Source organism: Xyrauchen texanus, chromosome 2 (genome assembly GCF_025860055.1).
Source record: "Xyrauchen texanus isolate HMW12.3.18 chromosome 2, RBS_HiC_50CHRs, whole genome shotgun sequence".
Taxonomy (NCBI): domain Eukaryota; kingdom Metazoa; phylum Chordata; class Actinopteri; order Cypriniformes; family Catostomidae; genus Xyrauchen; species Xyrauchen texanus.
Window position 1 is genome coordinate 39,790,124 of NC_068277.1, and position 16,251 is coordinate 39,806,374.

The window sequence follows — 16,251 nt, forward strand, 5'->3', positions numbered from 1 at the left end:
CAGTGGCATGTGAACTTTAAAGATTACGTCTAGAGATCTTAAACGGCTAACACATTTACTAACCTCCCCCGAAAGCTTAACCAATCGCACTTTCGGTGGAACCTGAGGGGATTCCAAGCTGTTTGTTCGCTGCATCACAGTTCTCTTTCCCCCTGGCTGAGGTTGACCCAGGCTGTGCCCTCCTACTGGGTTACTCTGAATTGTGCCCTGTCCTTGAGTGTTCTGTGGATTCATGGTCCTCTTCTGCTGTAGCTGCAATTGGCCTTGTGGCTGTGCCCCAGACCAGCTTAAAGCCAGTGTCTGAGGTTTAGTGTTCTGAAGACGAGTTTTAACATTCTGATGAGGTGTGCTAAGACCTGAAGCAGGGCTCTGGGTTGTGCCATTAGATACCAGTGAAGAGACCTGCTGGGGGGGTTGGGATGAACGTTGGGCTACAGGGGGCTGTGTGGAATTTGGTGTTTGTGAGGTCTGGTTTTGGCTCTGGCTACTGATTCTTTCCATCAGTTCTTTTTTGCGCACACCAGCCTGAAGCTGCCTGCTCATCTCTTTGCGCTTGAGGATCTCTTCTCGCAAACGCTTCTGTTCTTCGATCTTCAGCCGGTACTGCCGTGTCTCCTCATCTTCATCTGGGTCCTAAACAAACAGAAAAAAAATTTCAAGATAAGAACTAGAGATTTCATTTGATGATAAACAACCATATAAGGTTCTAAAAGAAAAGTAGACATTGTTTAAGAATATGTTGTTGGACATTGTACTGCTGAATTTAAAAGAATATCAGCAGAAGAACAGTCAGGATAAGGAAAGCCCCTTGGTCACAATAGCAGGATTGGTCTACACTAGAGGAGGCCAGTGCTTTTCAAAAGTGGGGAAGCTCAGACTATTATTTTTTTTGGGGTATCTACAATTGTCCTCCCAAAAGCAGCTCAAACTACTACTCAAACAGTAAAATTTCTTAAAGAAAATAATTAAGCTAAAAAATATTTAGCAAGAAAAGACAAAATATCCAATTATGAAAGCTGAAATAAATGAGTTACATCAAATTGCAAATAACTGTGTGTGTTTCTACAATCCATTGAACACTCTGTGTTTGACATTGCTGCTTTACATTTCATACGCTGTACATCACAGTTTCAATTATTATCTGTTTGTAGCGAAGTCTTGCCCATTTGAGCCCACATTTCTTATGAAATTTTAGTGGAAGCATGCTTCTTGTGTTGTCTTAAAAGCAATTGCCACTGAACTAAAATGCTAAGAAATGTTTTCAAATAGAACATTTATAACAGTCTGCATAGTTTCTATGCGATTGTCAGGTACTGTGAACCATCAAGTTTAGAAAAACATACTAAAATATGAAAAGACCAACCATGTTAGACAACCTAAGATCCTTACTGGTCAACAGTGCTGAGTAGTAATGGATTACATGTAATCTGGATTATGCAATCAGATTACAAATATCAGGTATTTATAATGGAATTAAATTACACTTTAAAATGTGCAAAATCAGATAACAATTACATTTTATGGATTACATGATTACATTCAAGAAATCAGCCAAGATAAAAAGTAATCAGTTTGGATTACCTAAAAAGTGTAACCTAAAAGATTATGTAACAGATTATAATTTAAATTGTGTCATTTGTAATCAGTACCCGATTACATTTCAGAAATAATCTACCAAGCACTGCTGGTCAACTGCAAAAGGCAAAAAAATTAATAATAATTAAACCTAAATAAAGCCTCCCTTTATTTCGGGAAAAAATAAGACTTTATTGCGTGGTCATGGCACTTTGGTAAATGCACAAATATCCTGTCCATTCAATGATGACTGTTAATGAACGTGCCTATTCTGCAGTGTTTTCAGTCAATGTCTATGGGTGAAAAACATGCGTAATGTTATCCTCTTTCCACATGAGAGGTGTCTCTATAAAGTCATCCAATGCAGTATTACCTCTGGAGTGGTGCTTGACTGTGCAGCTGGCTGCTCTTTCTTAATTTGAGGTGCACTGGGCTGCTGCAGTACTTTGGCAGTGCCCTGCCTTTGTGCCACAGGTCCTCCTCTTCCAGCAGGTCCAGCACGAGTAGGCTGCCCTGGCTTAGCATTCTGTATTGCCCTGGTAACTGGCTTTGCTTGCCCACTAGGCACTGATGTGCTGATATTATTGTTGCCAGTAGCAATGGGCAGCTCACGAAGGTTGCTGTTGCGCTGAGGAGGGATCTGCTGCTGAGAAGGAGATGTCTGAAGAAGAGGAGGAGGATAGATGAATGGAACAGCATTTGAAGAAGTATTGCCATGAGTGAAAATCAATCCATTAAAATGCCTTTGCTCATTTCAGAAAAAAAATTCTGAACCAAAAAAGAACAAGCCAAAACACCTTAAATTAACTCCACAACAATTTAAATTTTAATACAGAAGTTACAAAGTAACTGACAAAAAATGTCAAGACGATATTTGGCTTGTTTTCCCATAAATGTATTAAATTATTAATATTATTAGGATATTATTATTCTTATCAAATTAATATTACAAATAATTAGCTTGTAGACACACAGACGCGCTTGAAGAAACATTTTATTATATTATTAAGAACAGATGACAGAAAAGCCGTATATACGTATGTATGACATGCTGTTTGTTCAGAGAAGTGCAGTCTCGCGGAACACGTGAAAATAAAAGGTTCTCACTCTCTCTTTGTTTCTGTCTTCTGATTTATTTTATTTTTTTGCAAGAACAGAATCATCTATGAGTGCTGCAAATGACCTCAGACATCTCAGCTCAGGAGCTGCTTTGAGTTTAGTTTGCTTTATTTCCATAGAGCAGTTCATTGTGACCACAACTCTGCTGCCTACACATCTGTGATAAAACATAAAATAATACAAAACGTGTTCACCTCGAAATACCAGACTGGTAGAATATGCACAGATGTAGGTCAGTTTCCAAAGATATGTTGCCCTTCACAACTGTTGTAAAGCCATCTTTCAAAAAGTTGAACAACACACATTTTTGCACTTAATTTCTTTACAGTTTAATTTTAATTTTTAGTTAAAATAAATAAAACATTAAGTTTAAAGTTTGAAATCAAGGTGTCTTGCTTTATTGTGTAGGCTTAACGAAAATTACCCCATAGTACCACCTAGCGTACAACCAGAGGTAATACCGGTGTTCGTTGATTTCCTGTGGAATTAGTTTTTTCCCTGTGACCAACCGACCAATCAAAACTTGGCTGACCAAGACTCTTCTCATCGACTAATGTTTGGTCGACTATTAGGGGTCAGCCCTACACTAAACATCAAAATACCAAAGACCCCTGAGAAACATTGAGAGGCTTGCAATAGCTCCACAACTAAACATAAACCAACATATATAATTGAATACAGAGACAATTAAAAAATGTACCATTCTAGGTCTGGGAGGGTTGTTTCGTTGCTGGGTGCCCTGTTGGCGGGACTGCATCAGTCTATGCCCAATTTGAAAGGGTTGTCGGAAATTAGTCTGGGAGAGGTGCATGGTGGGATGTTGGTCCCTTGGGTGGTGTTGGTGGTGCTGATGGTGTTGGGGCGGTGGCTGGGAGTGAGGCAGGCCCTGGGGTGGCAAGTCCTGTCGGTGTTGCTGGTGCTGCTGCTGGTGTAAGGGCAGATGGGAAAGTGGAGGATCATGGTGCAGGGGCTGAGAGTGCTGTTGCATTAGACCCTGTGTAAACCATAAAACAATTGCATCCTTAAAATACAGCAAGACAGACACTTACAGTGGCAAGAAAAAGCATGTGAACTCTTTGAAATTTCTGCATTAGTCATAAAATGCGGTCTGATTTAAGTCCAATTAATAGACAGACAAAATCTGCTTAAAGTAATGACAGACAAAAGATCCAATTGTACTGAACATACAATTTAAACATACATAGTCTAGGGTTGAAAAAGTATGTGAACCTCTGGGCTTCTGACTTCAAAAATGTTAATTGGAGGAAGATGTTCCAGTCAATGCACTGAGATTTTAGGTGTGGACTTTAGATGTGCCCTGCAGTATAAAAACAGTACAGTCTGGGTACTGACAAAGTCTGAACTTCTCAAGAAGCCTGTGGACCATGCCCTGATCAAAACAAATGTCAGAAGACTTCGAAGATGATTTATAGACATACATGAAGCTGGAAAAGGCTACAAAAAATGCATAAGACTTGGATGTTCACAATTCCACAGTATGACAAATTGTCTACAAATGTTGGAAATTCATCACAGTTGCTAGTTTGCCTAGGAATGAGCGTCCTACACAGTTACTCCCAAGAGCACAATGTGCAATTCTAAAGGAAGTGAAAAAGAACTAGGGATGGGCATTTTGGCCATTTTGTTTACTCGAGTACCCTGACTATAGAGTACATGAGGGGCAATAACAAGTACACAACTGTATATATAATAACATGTCTGACAAACGTCTATGGCTGCTGCATTGCCGCTCGTTGTTCCAGTGTATTGTCTATTCATTATTATAGGCTGTTATGAAATAATCTGTTACAAAATGTAGTTAAGTCTGCATAATCAAAATATAATGCATCATATTTTGTCATTATGTGAATTATTGCGTGAACATATTTTGTCATTATCGCTGCCCAACTCAATGAAACAATCTGCACAACCCGCATCTCTGATTGTTCATCCTTCAGGTTACCCTAGTAATCTTAGTAAGCGTGCACTTTTTTAGTGACTGTCTATTTTCAAATCGTGTTTGGCTTAACAGGAGATGCAATAACATCACGTTTTTAATATGCTTGTTAAATTGAAGTTCAGTTTTGAAGATGCTACATTCTGTTGCATGTTGCATTTAGCTTGGAGTCCACTGCCACACGCCTGGTCTATGTGTGTCTCCCAAAGTGTTTTGTTGGATGTTGAATGAATGGCTCAAGCGAAATTTCATGCCAAAGAAGCGGATTCTGTGTCATTTAATTATTTCTATCAGTCTCAAGTGCAGCCTTGACCACTGATATATATGCACACATGGATATATTGACATACACAATGTACAAACCTTGCAAATCCTTTTTTTTTCTGCTCGGTATCGCATTTTCTAAAGCCACGGAGGACGCACTTTTCCTTGATAATCTCCTCTCATCTTCTCATTCAAATGAATTTGAGGAACAAGCAGTCCCTCCGCCTTCTTCTATTTATCCAACAGTGTGTAATGCGTACGTGCTATTAGCTATACACATTTCTTGTGTGGCAATTTTGCATTAACGCAATAGAGACGATAATCCAACATGTACACCGGTTGGCAAATTTCTACCAGTGTATTAGGTCTACCAGTATATCGCCAACCCCTATTTCAGATGTTGCAGCATGACCTGAAGATGCAAGAAATCAAATTTGAAATCCCTCCTCAGTGATACACATGGCAAATCGACAACTACAGAAACATCCAGTGGAGGTTTTTGCTGCTAAAGGAGGTTCTACTAGTTATTAAATACAAGGGTACACATACCTTTTCCAGTATGGACTGTGAATACTTAAACATTGTGTTCAATTAAGACATAAACTATAATTATTTGTTTATCAATACTTTAAGCAAATTGTCTTAGTCTATTATTAGGAGATATAAGGTGAATGTCAGACCACATTTTATGACAAATTAAAGGGTTCACATACAGTTTCTTGCCACTGTACAGACTCTACTGCGCGGTTAACAAATGTATCACAAAGTTGCCACCTTAAACAAATGTATCAATGAATCAGATCTAGTTTAAAAAAACAGAATCCTTTTCATAAGGACCTTTAGACTTGAAAAATGGGTCAGTCACAATTAAGAATGGGCATACCCATTGAGCATCTATACAATATTCACTAGAGTTGACCACAAACAGATAGATTTGTCTTCCAAAAATAATGTCATTATTACCTGAATGTCATGTTCAATTCTTAGATTTAAAACAAATAACACCAATTTGTGTTTGATGCCATCAATTTATCAAGAGGAAGTATTTTTATCATTGACAGAGTGACTTAAAATAACCAATAACCTCAAATAACTAACAGTGATAACACAAGAGGGCAGTCTTGTCCACTGTTTTGACTAAAGAAATGGAGGGTTCTTCCTGCACAGCTGACCACTATCACACATTTGAATTTCAAAAATATTTCTATGTACTTAGGTATAGATCATTTATTGCTTGCAAAAACAGGTTTAAAACAGAGTTAAAACACCTTACATCTCTATGTCCCATACCAGACAGTATTCATGAACCTAAATTAAAGGCCTGTGAATTTACCACATCACAATCACAGAATAGAAAATAGAATAAAATAGATAATAGAACAAATAAAAAAAAAAAATTTGTTCACACACACAAATAATATCTTTCCATGCCATGCTGTAAATATAAATAAATTTCAATCACCCCAAAAAACATCACCCCGTGTCGATTCTGGTAAACCAACTTACTCTCTGGCGTACCTGCATACCAAACGGCATGTTCTGGGGGCTAAATGGGGGTCCTTGCTGCTGGGGAGAGAAGGGTTGTCTGTGACCCACAAAGCCACAGGGATCTGGGTGTCCTGGAGGGCCTGCATGCAGTGGGGCCATATTCTGTCGTGGGGGCTCTCTCTGGAAAACACCTCCTCCCTGAGGCCTTTGGCTCTGCCCAAGTCCCAAAGAACCAAATCCAGAACCTCCGAGCCCCCCTTGTAGGGGGAAAGGCGGTGGGCCTTGTCCCGACATCGGATGAACACTGCTATTCATGAGGGGGGGAGGGCCTGTCTGGTCAAACAGGTGCTGGCCTGGAAAATGTGGTTCTTGAAAAGAGAAAATTTGTGAATGAGAAGCCGGAAATCTACAGCATCACTTCTGAGGGCATTGTTCATGTCACAGGCTACAGTTGCTAGGGAAACATGCTCTCCACAGTGGCTCTATAATCTCATATACATCTGTGTTCAATCAAATATGACAGCTTTAGATGCAACATGTCAGGTTTGATGTCAATGGCATTGCAACATGACCAATCATCACTGACATAAAAATTTGAGCTTGACAGCTGTGCTCACTATAAACTGTCATTGTATTGAAAAGCCCTGTGTAAAGATATTTGCTCCTTTGTTCCAGTTACAGAAATACTCAAACCAGCCCATCTGCCACCAACAATCATCTATGTGATTATCTAATCAGCCAATCATGCGGCAGCAGTGCATAAAAGAATGCATATACGGGTCAGGAGCTTCAGTTAATGTTCACATCAACCATCAGAATGGGGAAAAAATTTTAACTTAGTGATTTGGCCATGGCATGATTTTTGGTGTCAGACGGGCTGGTTCGAGTATTTCTGTAACTGCTGATCTCCTGAGATTTTCTCACACAACAGTCTCTAGAATTTACTCAGAATGATGCCAAAAACAAAAAACATCCATTGAGTGGCAGTTCTGTGGAGGGAAATTCCTTGATGAGAGAGATCAACAGAGAATGGCCAGACTGGTGTCTATGGTAACTCAGATAACCGCTCTGTGCAATTGTGGTGAGAAGATTATCATCTCAGAATGCTATTCTGAGATGCTGGTTGGCACTGTTTTGGCGGCACGAGGGGGACCTACACAGTATTAGGCATATTAGGTTTTAATGTTGTGGCTGATCAGTGCATATATTTATGTTTTAAAACAACACTGATATAACTATCTTCACCTGATTTGAGTGTACATTATTCTACACTTTTTCTTTAAAGTACTATTTATTTCTTAGTGTAAAAACCTTTAATAAAGAAAAAAAAAAAAAGACTTGGTGCAAATTTAAGGGCTGGTAAACAGTCTCTGCAAGTCTATTCAGATTGATTGATTTTTATGGTAAGATCTGCATCAAATCTTCAAATGATTTGTCTTTACCACCAGTGAAGAAGTGCTCTCGATCCTGGTGACGAGGTGGTGGTCCTCTCCATTGCTCCTGGGGGGGCACGGGCCGCTGAGTTGGGCCAAAATTCCCTTGGAGATGTTGCTGAAAATCAGGAGGAGCCTGTAAGAGGACAGAAAACAGCACTGAATAAAGACAAAAATCAATAACTCAAGAGAAAAGATAATGACTATGCCAGAACAAGAATATTATTTTTGTTGGCACACGAGTTCAGAAGTCAAAAAGCTTATCTTTGCAGCTTAGCTCAATTTCAAAATGTAACATCTCATAATAAGATCAGCTTATGACATTGAGAAATCTTTTAGCTAAAAAGAAAACTATTTGCATATGCTTTTGATTATCAATCTTTATCCGTTCTCAGTGCTTACCTAACCAATTGCTCATAAAACTCGAAATCCCTCCTCTACCTTTCCAGAGACAAAAAGATAATGATCCTCACTAATCCTGTAGTGAATACGAATCCCCTCTCCTTTATTTTTTTTAAATATCCTTTGCTCTTAAGAAATTAGCATTCGTTCAAAGGGGCCGCACTCTAGCAAATTGTGATGCTTAGCAGCTCTTTAACACATTATAAATGACTTAAGATGCAATCAAACTTTTAATCCACGTTTTCAGCTCTGATCTTCAGACGGACAATGAATGTCACGAAGGACAGCCAAGTTGCTTAACAGAAAGTCAATCAGCCAGCTTAGCTAAGCGATGGACAGGAGGGAGCGAGAGAGAATCACATTGTTATTTTAGACTTCATTGCTCTATTCAAAAGGTCAGCTCCTGTAACACAATGAGAGCTTAAGTACATTCACAATACCTTAGCTAGTTTGCATTTGTTGATCAAAGGAGCTTGTCCTTTCTGGGAGCTAATCTTTCGTAAGTACGCATGGATTTGTTTAATATGTAACCTGTTATGATGAGCTCAAAAGATAGAGAAGGAGTGGGAAAGACAAATGCCAAACACGAGCTGATGCCATTTTGAAGACAAGCCTCGAGTGGTAAAATTCACTTTCCAACTTGTTCATTTCTGCTGTTGACTCTGGTATCTCATCAATGCTCAAATTTTAAAGAAAAAAAAAAAAAAAAGCTATGTACCACAAATCTTTCATATTTCAAAACCTATTCAATATCCAACCTGAATGGTCAATGTTTTCGATGTACATGTGTGTATGTACATCTGTATGTTTTTGTATACATTAGGGCTGTCGTTTTAATATGTTAATTTGGTGTGATTATATGAAAAATAACACACAAAAAATTTACAATTTGTCATGCCCTCGACCCATATGTAAATAATGTAATAAAGAACGCTCTCACCATCTGAGCAATTCGAGCTTAAAGTAACACCTTGATGTTTTTGCAAATTCGTGGCAGTATGGGGGGAGTCGACGCTCCAGCTGTACAGGCAACGCACATTGTTAACTAACAAGAGCTGGCAGCACAGCCTTCCACAGTCGCGCTTTTGCGTTCAATGACAACAAGATCGAGCACAACAGAATGTAGGGGTGTTGAGATGCATTTTTTGGAGTTTTAAACTACATTTCACTTAACACAGAACTCTAAAAACACAGCACTTATGACAAAACATGTTAAAAAGTAGTGAGATGTTATGCAACCAAAGTGAGAAGTACATAGACCAACAATTAAAAACAGAGCAGATGTAAGTCGGTCAATAATGGGGTTATCTTCAATGATATGAAAATAAAACAAACAATATTTTGACATTCTATTTGACTATATAGAAACTTGTCTGCTGCTGCAACAATATACTGTATGTATATGATGTAATGTATTTGAAATAGGAGTGGATAAAAATATAGATTTTCTGATGTTTCACAATCTTTATTTGAATGATCCCGATATTGATTCTTATATCCCAAGATCGATATTTTACTCCATGCGTAAAGACCCGGGTATACTTAGCTTTTCCGCATTCCGGATCAGATCGCACCTGGCCAACCACATTGCCTTCCAAAGTATACTTTTCTGACCGTGAGTGAATATGAACGTGTTTATTGCATGCGCACTACTATGGTTTGTGATACTCTTTTGATGCAGCCAATGGCCGTTGCATGCACCGACAATGTGCACAGACGAGGGCCGCAGCGTCCACAGGTCAAGAAAATCTGTGTGGCCCGCGATCAGGCCGAGCGGCTGTGCTGATGACGAAATTTGTGTTGCACATACTGTGTGCGGAGCGATCAGCAATGCAGACAACTGAAGTATACTCTATGCCAGGGTTCTTCAAATAATTTCTTGTGGGGGCCAGATTATCCAGATAAAAACTTTGCAGGGGCCAACATTTTTTTCAGTATTCATCTTAGCTAGCACTTTCATTGCAAGTAACATGTTAATTAAAAAACACCTTTAATACTGTGCATTCATATTAAAATAGCCACAGGGTATAATGTATATTTAATTATAATTTTTTAAGGTCTGGCCATAAATTCCTTCATAAGATCTGGCTGAAAAATAAACATGTCTTGTAATAATTTGTAACTAACAATCATAATTTGATACATTTTACTTTGAAAAAAAAAAAAAATCATTAAAAACGTTTAGGCAGAGGGATTATAAGACTAGTCTTCCACTGGCCACGGCATGTTACACAGAGTGAAATACTCACTCAAGTTACTGACTTATGCAGCTGAACTGCTCAGTGTTACAGCTCCCCGTAACTGGGAAAGTGGGATAAGAAAAGCTGACTCTGGATCAGCAGCTGTGAGCAACATTCTACACTGTTTGTATGCAGAGAAACGTCTTAATTTGTAAAAAGCTTCTACATTTTTGTTTTATAATAAACAATTAGTTTGAATCGTGAAACAAACCTTTTTTATGACATTTTGGTAGCATTAAAAAATATTCCATTCAAGTTGTATCAATATGCGTGTTTGAAGATGTATGCGATCAACCAGTGGATCAATGCAAAACAACCGTGCACTGAGATGACTTAAGAGAAAAAAAAATATTATTATCAGACACATTCATTGAACATGGCTGGCATTCCCCACTTAATTCTATTCAGATTTTTTTTTTTTAATCTCAAGTGGTCTCTGGCATTGCCAACTGGCACAGCATATGATGGCATATGATACAGGTTCAATTGCTGGACATGACCTGTAATGACTCTTTCTTGTATGAAATGCAAGGCTTATTTGTATGGAATGCATAGCATAGTAGAAGAGAAAGTGGCTGTGAGAAAAAAGTAACAAAAGTAATGCAATGCTTTAACTTTCCATAAAAAGTAACTTTTTAATTAATTTTGTCACTTTAAGAAATAACCCAATATTCTAACGAGTTACTTTTAAAAGTAACGTTACCCAACACCGTCCACTACAATGAGAAGTAATCGCTTGAATTTTCAACCAAATATCACGCTATGCGACTACAATTTATATAGTTGGCAACTGGATGGAAATGTTTACATTTCACTGACAGTGATTGTGTGATATAGTGGTGGAGTATTAAGCAGTGAGATCCTTTCACTGTGTGATTAGAATAAAAGTTGTTCCGTGTAATGTGTGTCCAAGGATGAGATCGACGAGACCATGTGTAATCGAATATGATCAATATGACGGTGAATTGTAATTAAATTAGGAAATCTGTATCAATGCCCAGCACTAATTTGAATTATCTGCATTATAACATTTATTATATATTATATTTATGATTATTCAAAGTGATTAAGATTAACTGATTAAATTATCTTTATTTGGGGGCTTTTCTCAGTAAATATTGATATGTGATTAATTAGTTTAATCGGCACATGTAATTAATTCATTCAGATTTTAAATGGATTAACAGCCCTTGCATACATATAAACATTGTTTCGTTACAACTAATCAGTCCAATACAAAAAGTGTTTTAAAAGCAAATAATTCATGCAATCGATACCATTTTGTGCTTAAAGCACAACTTTGTGAACTGGAATAATAGCATAATTTGTAATAAATTAAACTAGCATAGGAAAAAGCGGTCATATAAAAGCAAACTCTTACTAACTTGCCATATGCAGCCAGGGCTTGATTTACCAATTACAAAAATACTAAAGTGATTTTATTGAACTACAACCAGTAACAAACATAAATATGTAGCATGGAGATTAGTATTCAAAAACTCTGCACTAGTTAATAGTCATAGAGAAATTGTCGATCAGCCTATTGTCGGATGAGATGTGATCGTATGCTAATGTATGATAATCAAGCACCCAGAGGGCTAATGGACGCGGCTGCCTGTTTAGTCATTGGAATTTTAAATGGTGTCCTGGCTATACTGGACTAGCTATGGGAGACAGACAGCTAAAAATGTGTCATGAACAAGTGTGGAACCTCCTCAGCAAGATGAGGGACAACCAGCCATTATAAGTCAGCTCACCAATGTCCCAAAAGTTGAAGGAAAATCTGTAGAGAACTCAGTTCATGCCATTTTGAAACACTGAACTGTGCAGCCCTTAGACTAAAGGCTTGTTCTTTCAAAGACGGTGTGTTTTAGGTGTTATTGTTAGTTCCAAATGAGCATTTGAATGAGAGTTGTACCATTTAGTTTTTGACAGAAAACCGATCAAACATGCTCTGCTAAACCACTCTCTCATGTTCATCTTTATAAAGTTAGTTCGTTTGGACAATTCATGTGTATGAAGCTCACCAAATCCATTCTCTTCTCTCTCTCTCTCTGAAATGAAGCATTGGGAAGTTTGATTAATTTCAGTTAATTTACATGAACCATATTAAAATATGATTAATTTGAGTTTCATGCCGAATACCCTATTTTTACATCTACATACAACTTATTAGTTGAATATATAGTTAAATGCTGCTGTTCACCACTGTTTTCGACTCTTATTTACAAGGGTGTGTTTACATTATCTCTTAAAATGCAGTCTCATATCATATCACCCTGTAGCTTAAGCCGGTTGCCCACTGAAGCCCTGCAGTGTTGAGCCTAGTCAGTACCTGGATGGGAGACATCCTGGGGAATACTTAAGTTGCTGCTGGAGGAGGTATTAGGGAGGCCATTAGGTTCTTTGGTATCCATGAGCATGAAGATAGTCGCAAATTTGACCAAATATCTCATTGTTCTTGTGTGTTCTTCTGTGTTGTATAATATAACGATACCTTGACTTCGATACCGGTTCCTAAACGATACTTTTTTTTTCAAATTTTTGGTCAAAAAAAAAAAAACACAACTGCAGGAAAGCGACAAACCGCTAAAAGTTCAAATGAAACTGGAAAAAAAATAAAAAGTACATTTAAAATGTGTTGTTCAACTTTTTGAAAGATGGTTTTACATTTGTGAACATCTCTCTCTGGCAAAGCAGCATCATCTGTGCATTCTCTACCCGTCGTGTATTTCGTTATCCAGGAAAATATAACCTTGACGCTGAGGGATTAGTGAATATTCTTGCTTTAGTGATTTTGCATTGAAAATTGTATCATTTATTTAAAAAACAAAAAACTTATATCAAATACATTTCTAAATTCAAATTGCACTCCAAACGAAATGAAAAAGCAAATAAATAAATAATAAAGTGATAAAATATATATATGTGTGTGTGTGTGTAACCACCTTTCCATTTACCGTCAGGCAAGAATCTGTCTAAACATGCAGGTGGAAAATTACTTACACAAATGAAGACATAAACAATTGTGACATATGAACAATAAATGTAAAAATAATAATTATAATGATAATAATCACTGAAATATAAATCATGGTTCGAGGTGAATGTGTTTTTGTATTATTATAGTTTGTATTATTTTACAGGCTGCAGAGTTGCGTTCACAATAAACTGCTCTGAGGAAATAAAGTGAACTGAACTCAAAGCACCTCCTGAACTGAGATGTCTGATAATATAATAAAGAGTTTTTCTTCAAACGTTGTGTTTATGGGCAAATTATTTGTAATATTAATTTGATAATAATAACAGTCTTATAATAATAATTTTATAGATTAATGGGAAAACGAGCCAAATATCGTCATGACATGGTCAAAGGCATCAGCTGTAGCCGATCACTCTGACCATCATTGATCCCAAGATCATTGTCTGTTTGCTCAACCCGAATGCGCATTTCTCTCTATAAATTAACAAAATGTTCAGACAGTCTCTTGCTGGTTTTTCCCGACACATTCAGAATCATTACCCCTTTTCCCGGTGTCGCATTGTGCGTGTGCTTGTAAAAATTATATTTTAAATGCTCCTTATTATGGTTTAGTATTTCTCTGTAATGTAGAACAGTGTTAGCAATGTTACTGATAACATTCTTTCTCAGCCCTGGAAATCAAACCATTTTCTGATACCAGCACTTTTAGATTTGGGCACATCTAGCATGCTACATGCTTATCACTGACGTTGACGAGATTAACCCCTTAGGTATCGAAATTTGGTAACGATCGGCAAGACATTTTTCGATACTCGATTGTTTAGAGGCAATTCAGTCGGTGCCTAAAATGTATCTCGATACCCAGCACTAAATCACACTAGTCAAACAAACTGGACTTTGGAGGTCAAACATGCACAGTACAAATTTCCTAGAGTGTGTATACCCTAAGGCTGCTGCTAGAAGAGGTTTAGGGAAGCTAGCAGGGGGTGCTCAACCTGTGGCCTGTGTGGGTCCTAATGCCCATTACAGTGACGAGACCACTATACTATAAAAAGATGCCATCCTTCAAATGAGACGTTAACCCAAGGTCCTGACTCTCTGTGGTTATTAAAAATCCCAGGGCACTTCTCGTAAAGAGTAGGTGGGTGTAACCCCTTAATCATAACCTCATAATAATCCCCATCGATTAACTGGCTCTATAACTCTACTCTCTCCTCTCCACCAATAGCTGGTGTGTGCTGAGCGTACTGGAGCACTATGGCTGTTGTCACATCATCCAGGTGAATGCTGCACACTGATGGTGTTTGAGGAGAGTCCCCTGGTCACTGTGTAAAGAACTTTGAGTGTAGTGTCAGAAAAAGCACTATATCAAATGTAACGTTAATTCATTCAATAAAATGCCCTGTACTCATCCACCAGCGACAAAGCTTTACTTACACTGAAATATCACTATTGTATTCTATATTAATTATAAGAGACTGAATAATTGGGCTTCAAAAATAACAACATGAACGGGTCATATTTTTAAGATGAATGGATTTGAATTTGCACCATTTACTTTACATTTTTGATACTAACGTATTTTTAAAACAAGGTATGTTACTTTAACTTAAGTGGTATTGTAATGGATGATTTTTACTTAGAGGCCCTATTATGCTTTTTGGGATTTTACATTTCCTGTAGTGTGTAATGTAGCTGTTTGTGCATGTAAATGTAGGGATGCACCGATCCGATACCCGGATCTGCATAGGCTCCGATACTGACGTTTTTAAACGGATTGTGGATCGGTCCAATGAGCCTGATCCAAATCCGATACTGTGCGTTAGTCATGTTCGTTACTGTCAAGCTCAAAAAATGACATAAAAGAACCATTAAAACACAATTAAAGTAGTTCATATGACTCATTTTATTCAAAGCCACTTGAAGACGTACGATAGCTCTGTGAATCACAAAAAGCTGTGTTTTATAAGTAAATATATAAAATGCACATGCAGCTCCAGCACGTTATTGAATGACTCTGCTCTGTTTACTCACACACTCGCTGCTAATTTTAGCCTTAACGCGATTCGCAATAACACAAACAACATCTCAGATGCAGATGCTCAATAATTTGATTCACTTATATGCATTTAGAATGGCACCAGAGGTGTATTTTCACCAGAATTTGAAGAAGCAAATTAAACTAATGTGAACTTGACTAAAAACAGACACATACCGGACTTCATGGAGAGGATCCATGGCAAAAGATGCACAATTGAGATATATTACTATTATAACATATTATAATCATTTGTTTAAAAATTATAATAATATTTAAGTGAAAAGTGAACAGATATCTTACAATTAAAAAGAGATCTGAATCCTTTAAAATCCAGATACAAGTTAAAAAAAAAAAAGATATTTAGCTGCTACATTATCCAGTATAGTTGTTAATAAAGTTTTTTAATACGCAATTCACTTATATTGAAATAATGTGTAGTTATAGGTTTGTGTTTCTTTACATATTAAAGAGTACTCCCAATTAGTTCCACACAATAATGTAAAGATATTCTAAACGGATTATGCAAAAAAAATAACACTGGTATCGGATCAGGATCAGTATCGTCCGATACTGAGATTTCCGTTATCGTAATTGAATTGGTATCGGTGCATCCCTAGTAAAAGGTCTGCAAAGTTACAAAGTACAAAGTCGACATAAAAGGGAGTTATTCTCTCCCATAGAGAACACTGCTCAAGAACTACAAGAAACGGGCTGTTTGTAGTCCAGCCATTTGTTCCGGAAAGTATCTA

At 37.5% G+C, this 16,251-nt stretch overlaps 1 protein-coding gene across 3 annotated transcripts in view; it reads right to left on the reverse strand.

The window, feature by feature from the left end:
- LOC127657146 (RNA-binding protein 33-like) overlaps positions 1-16,251 on the reverse strand; it is a 67,046-nt gene that overhangs the window by 23,341 nt on the left and 27,454 nt on the right. For 2 of the 3 annotated variants that reach the window (XM_052145820.1, XM_052145812.1), the window contains exons 11-15: positions 7,846-7,972; positions 6,422-6,771; positions 3,395-3,688; positions 1,949-2,236; positions 64-633 (exon numbers count right to left, since the gene is read on the reverse strand). In XM_052145820.1, coding sequence (XP_052001780.1) covers positions 64-633; positions 1,949-2,236; positions 3,395-3,688; positions 6,422-6,771; positions 7,846-7,972 — 1,629 coding nt within the window. The remainder of the gene's footprint in view (positions 1-63; positions 634-1,948; positions 2,237-3,394; positions 3,689-6,421; positions 6,772-7,845; positions 7,973-16,251) is intronic. The other variant, XM_052145829.1, reaches the window with a different exon arrangement.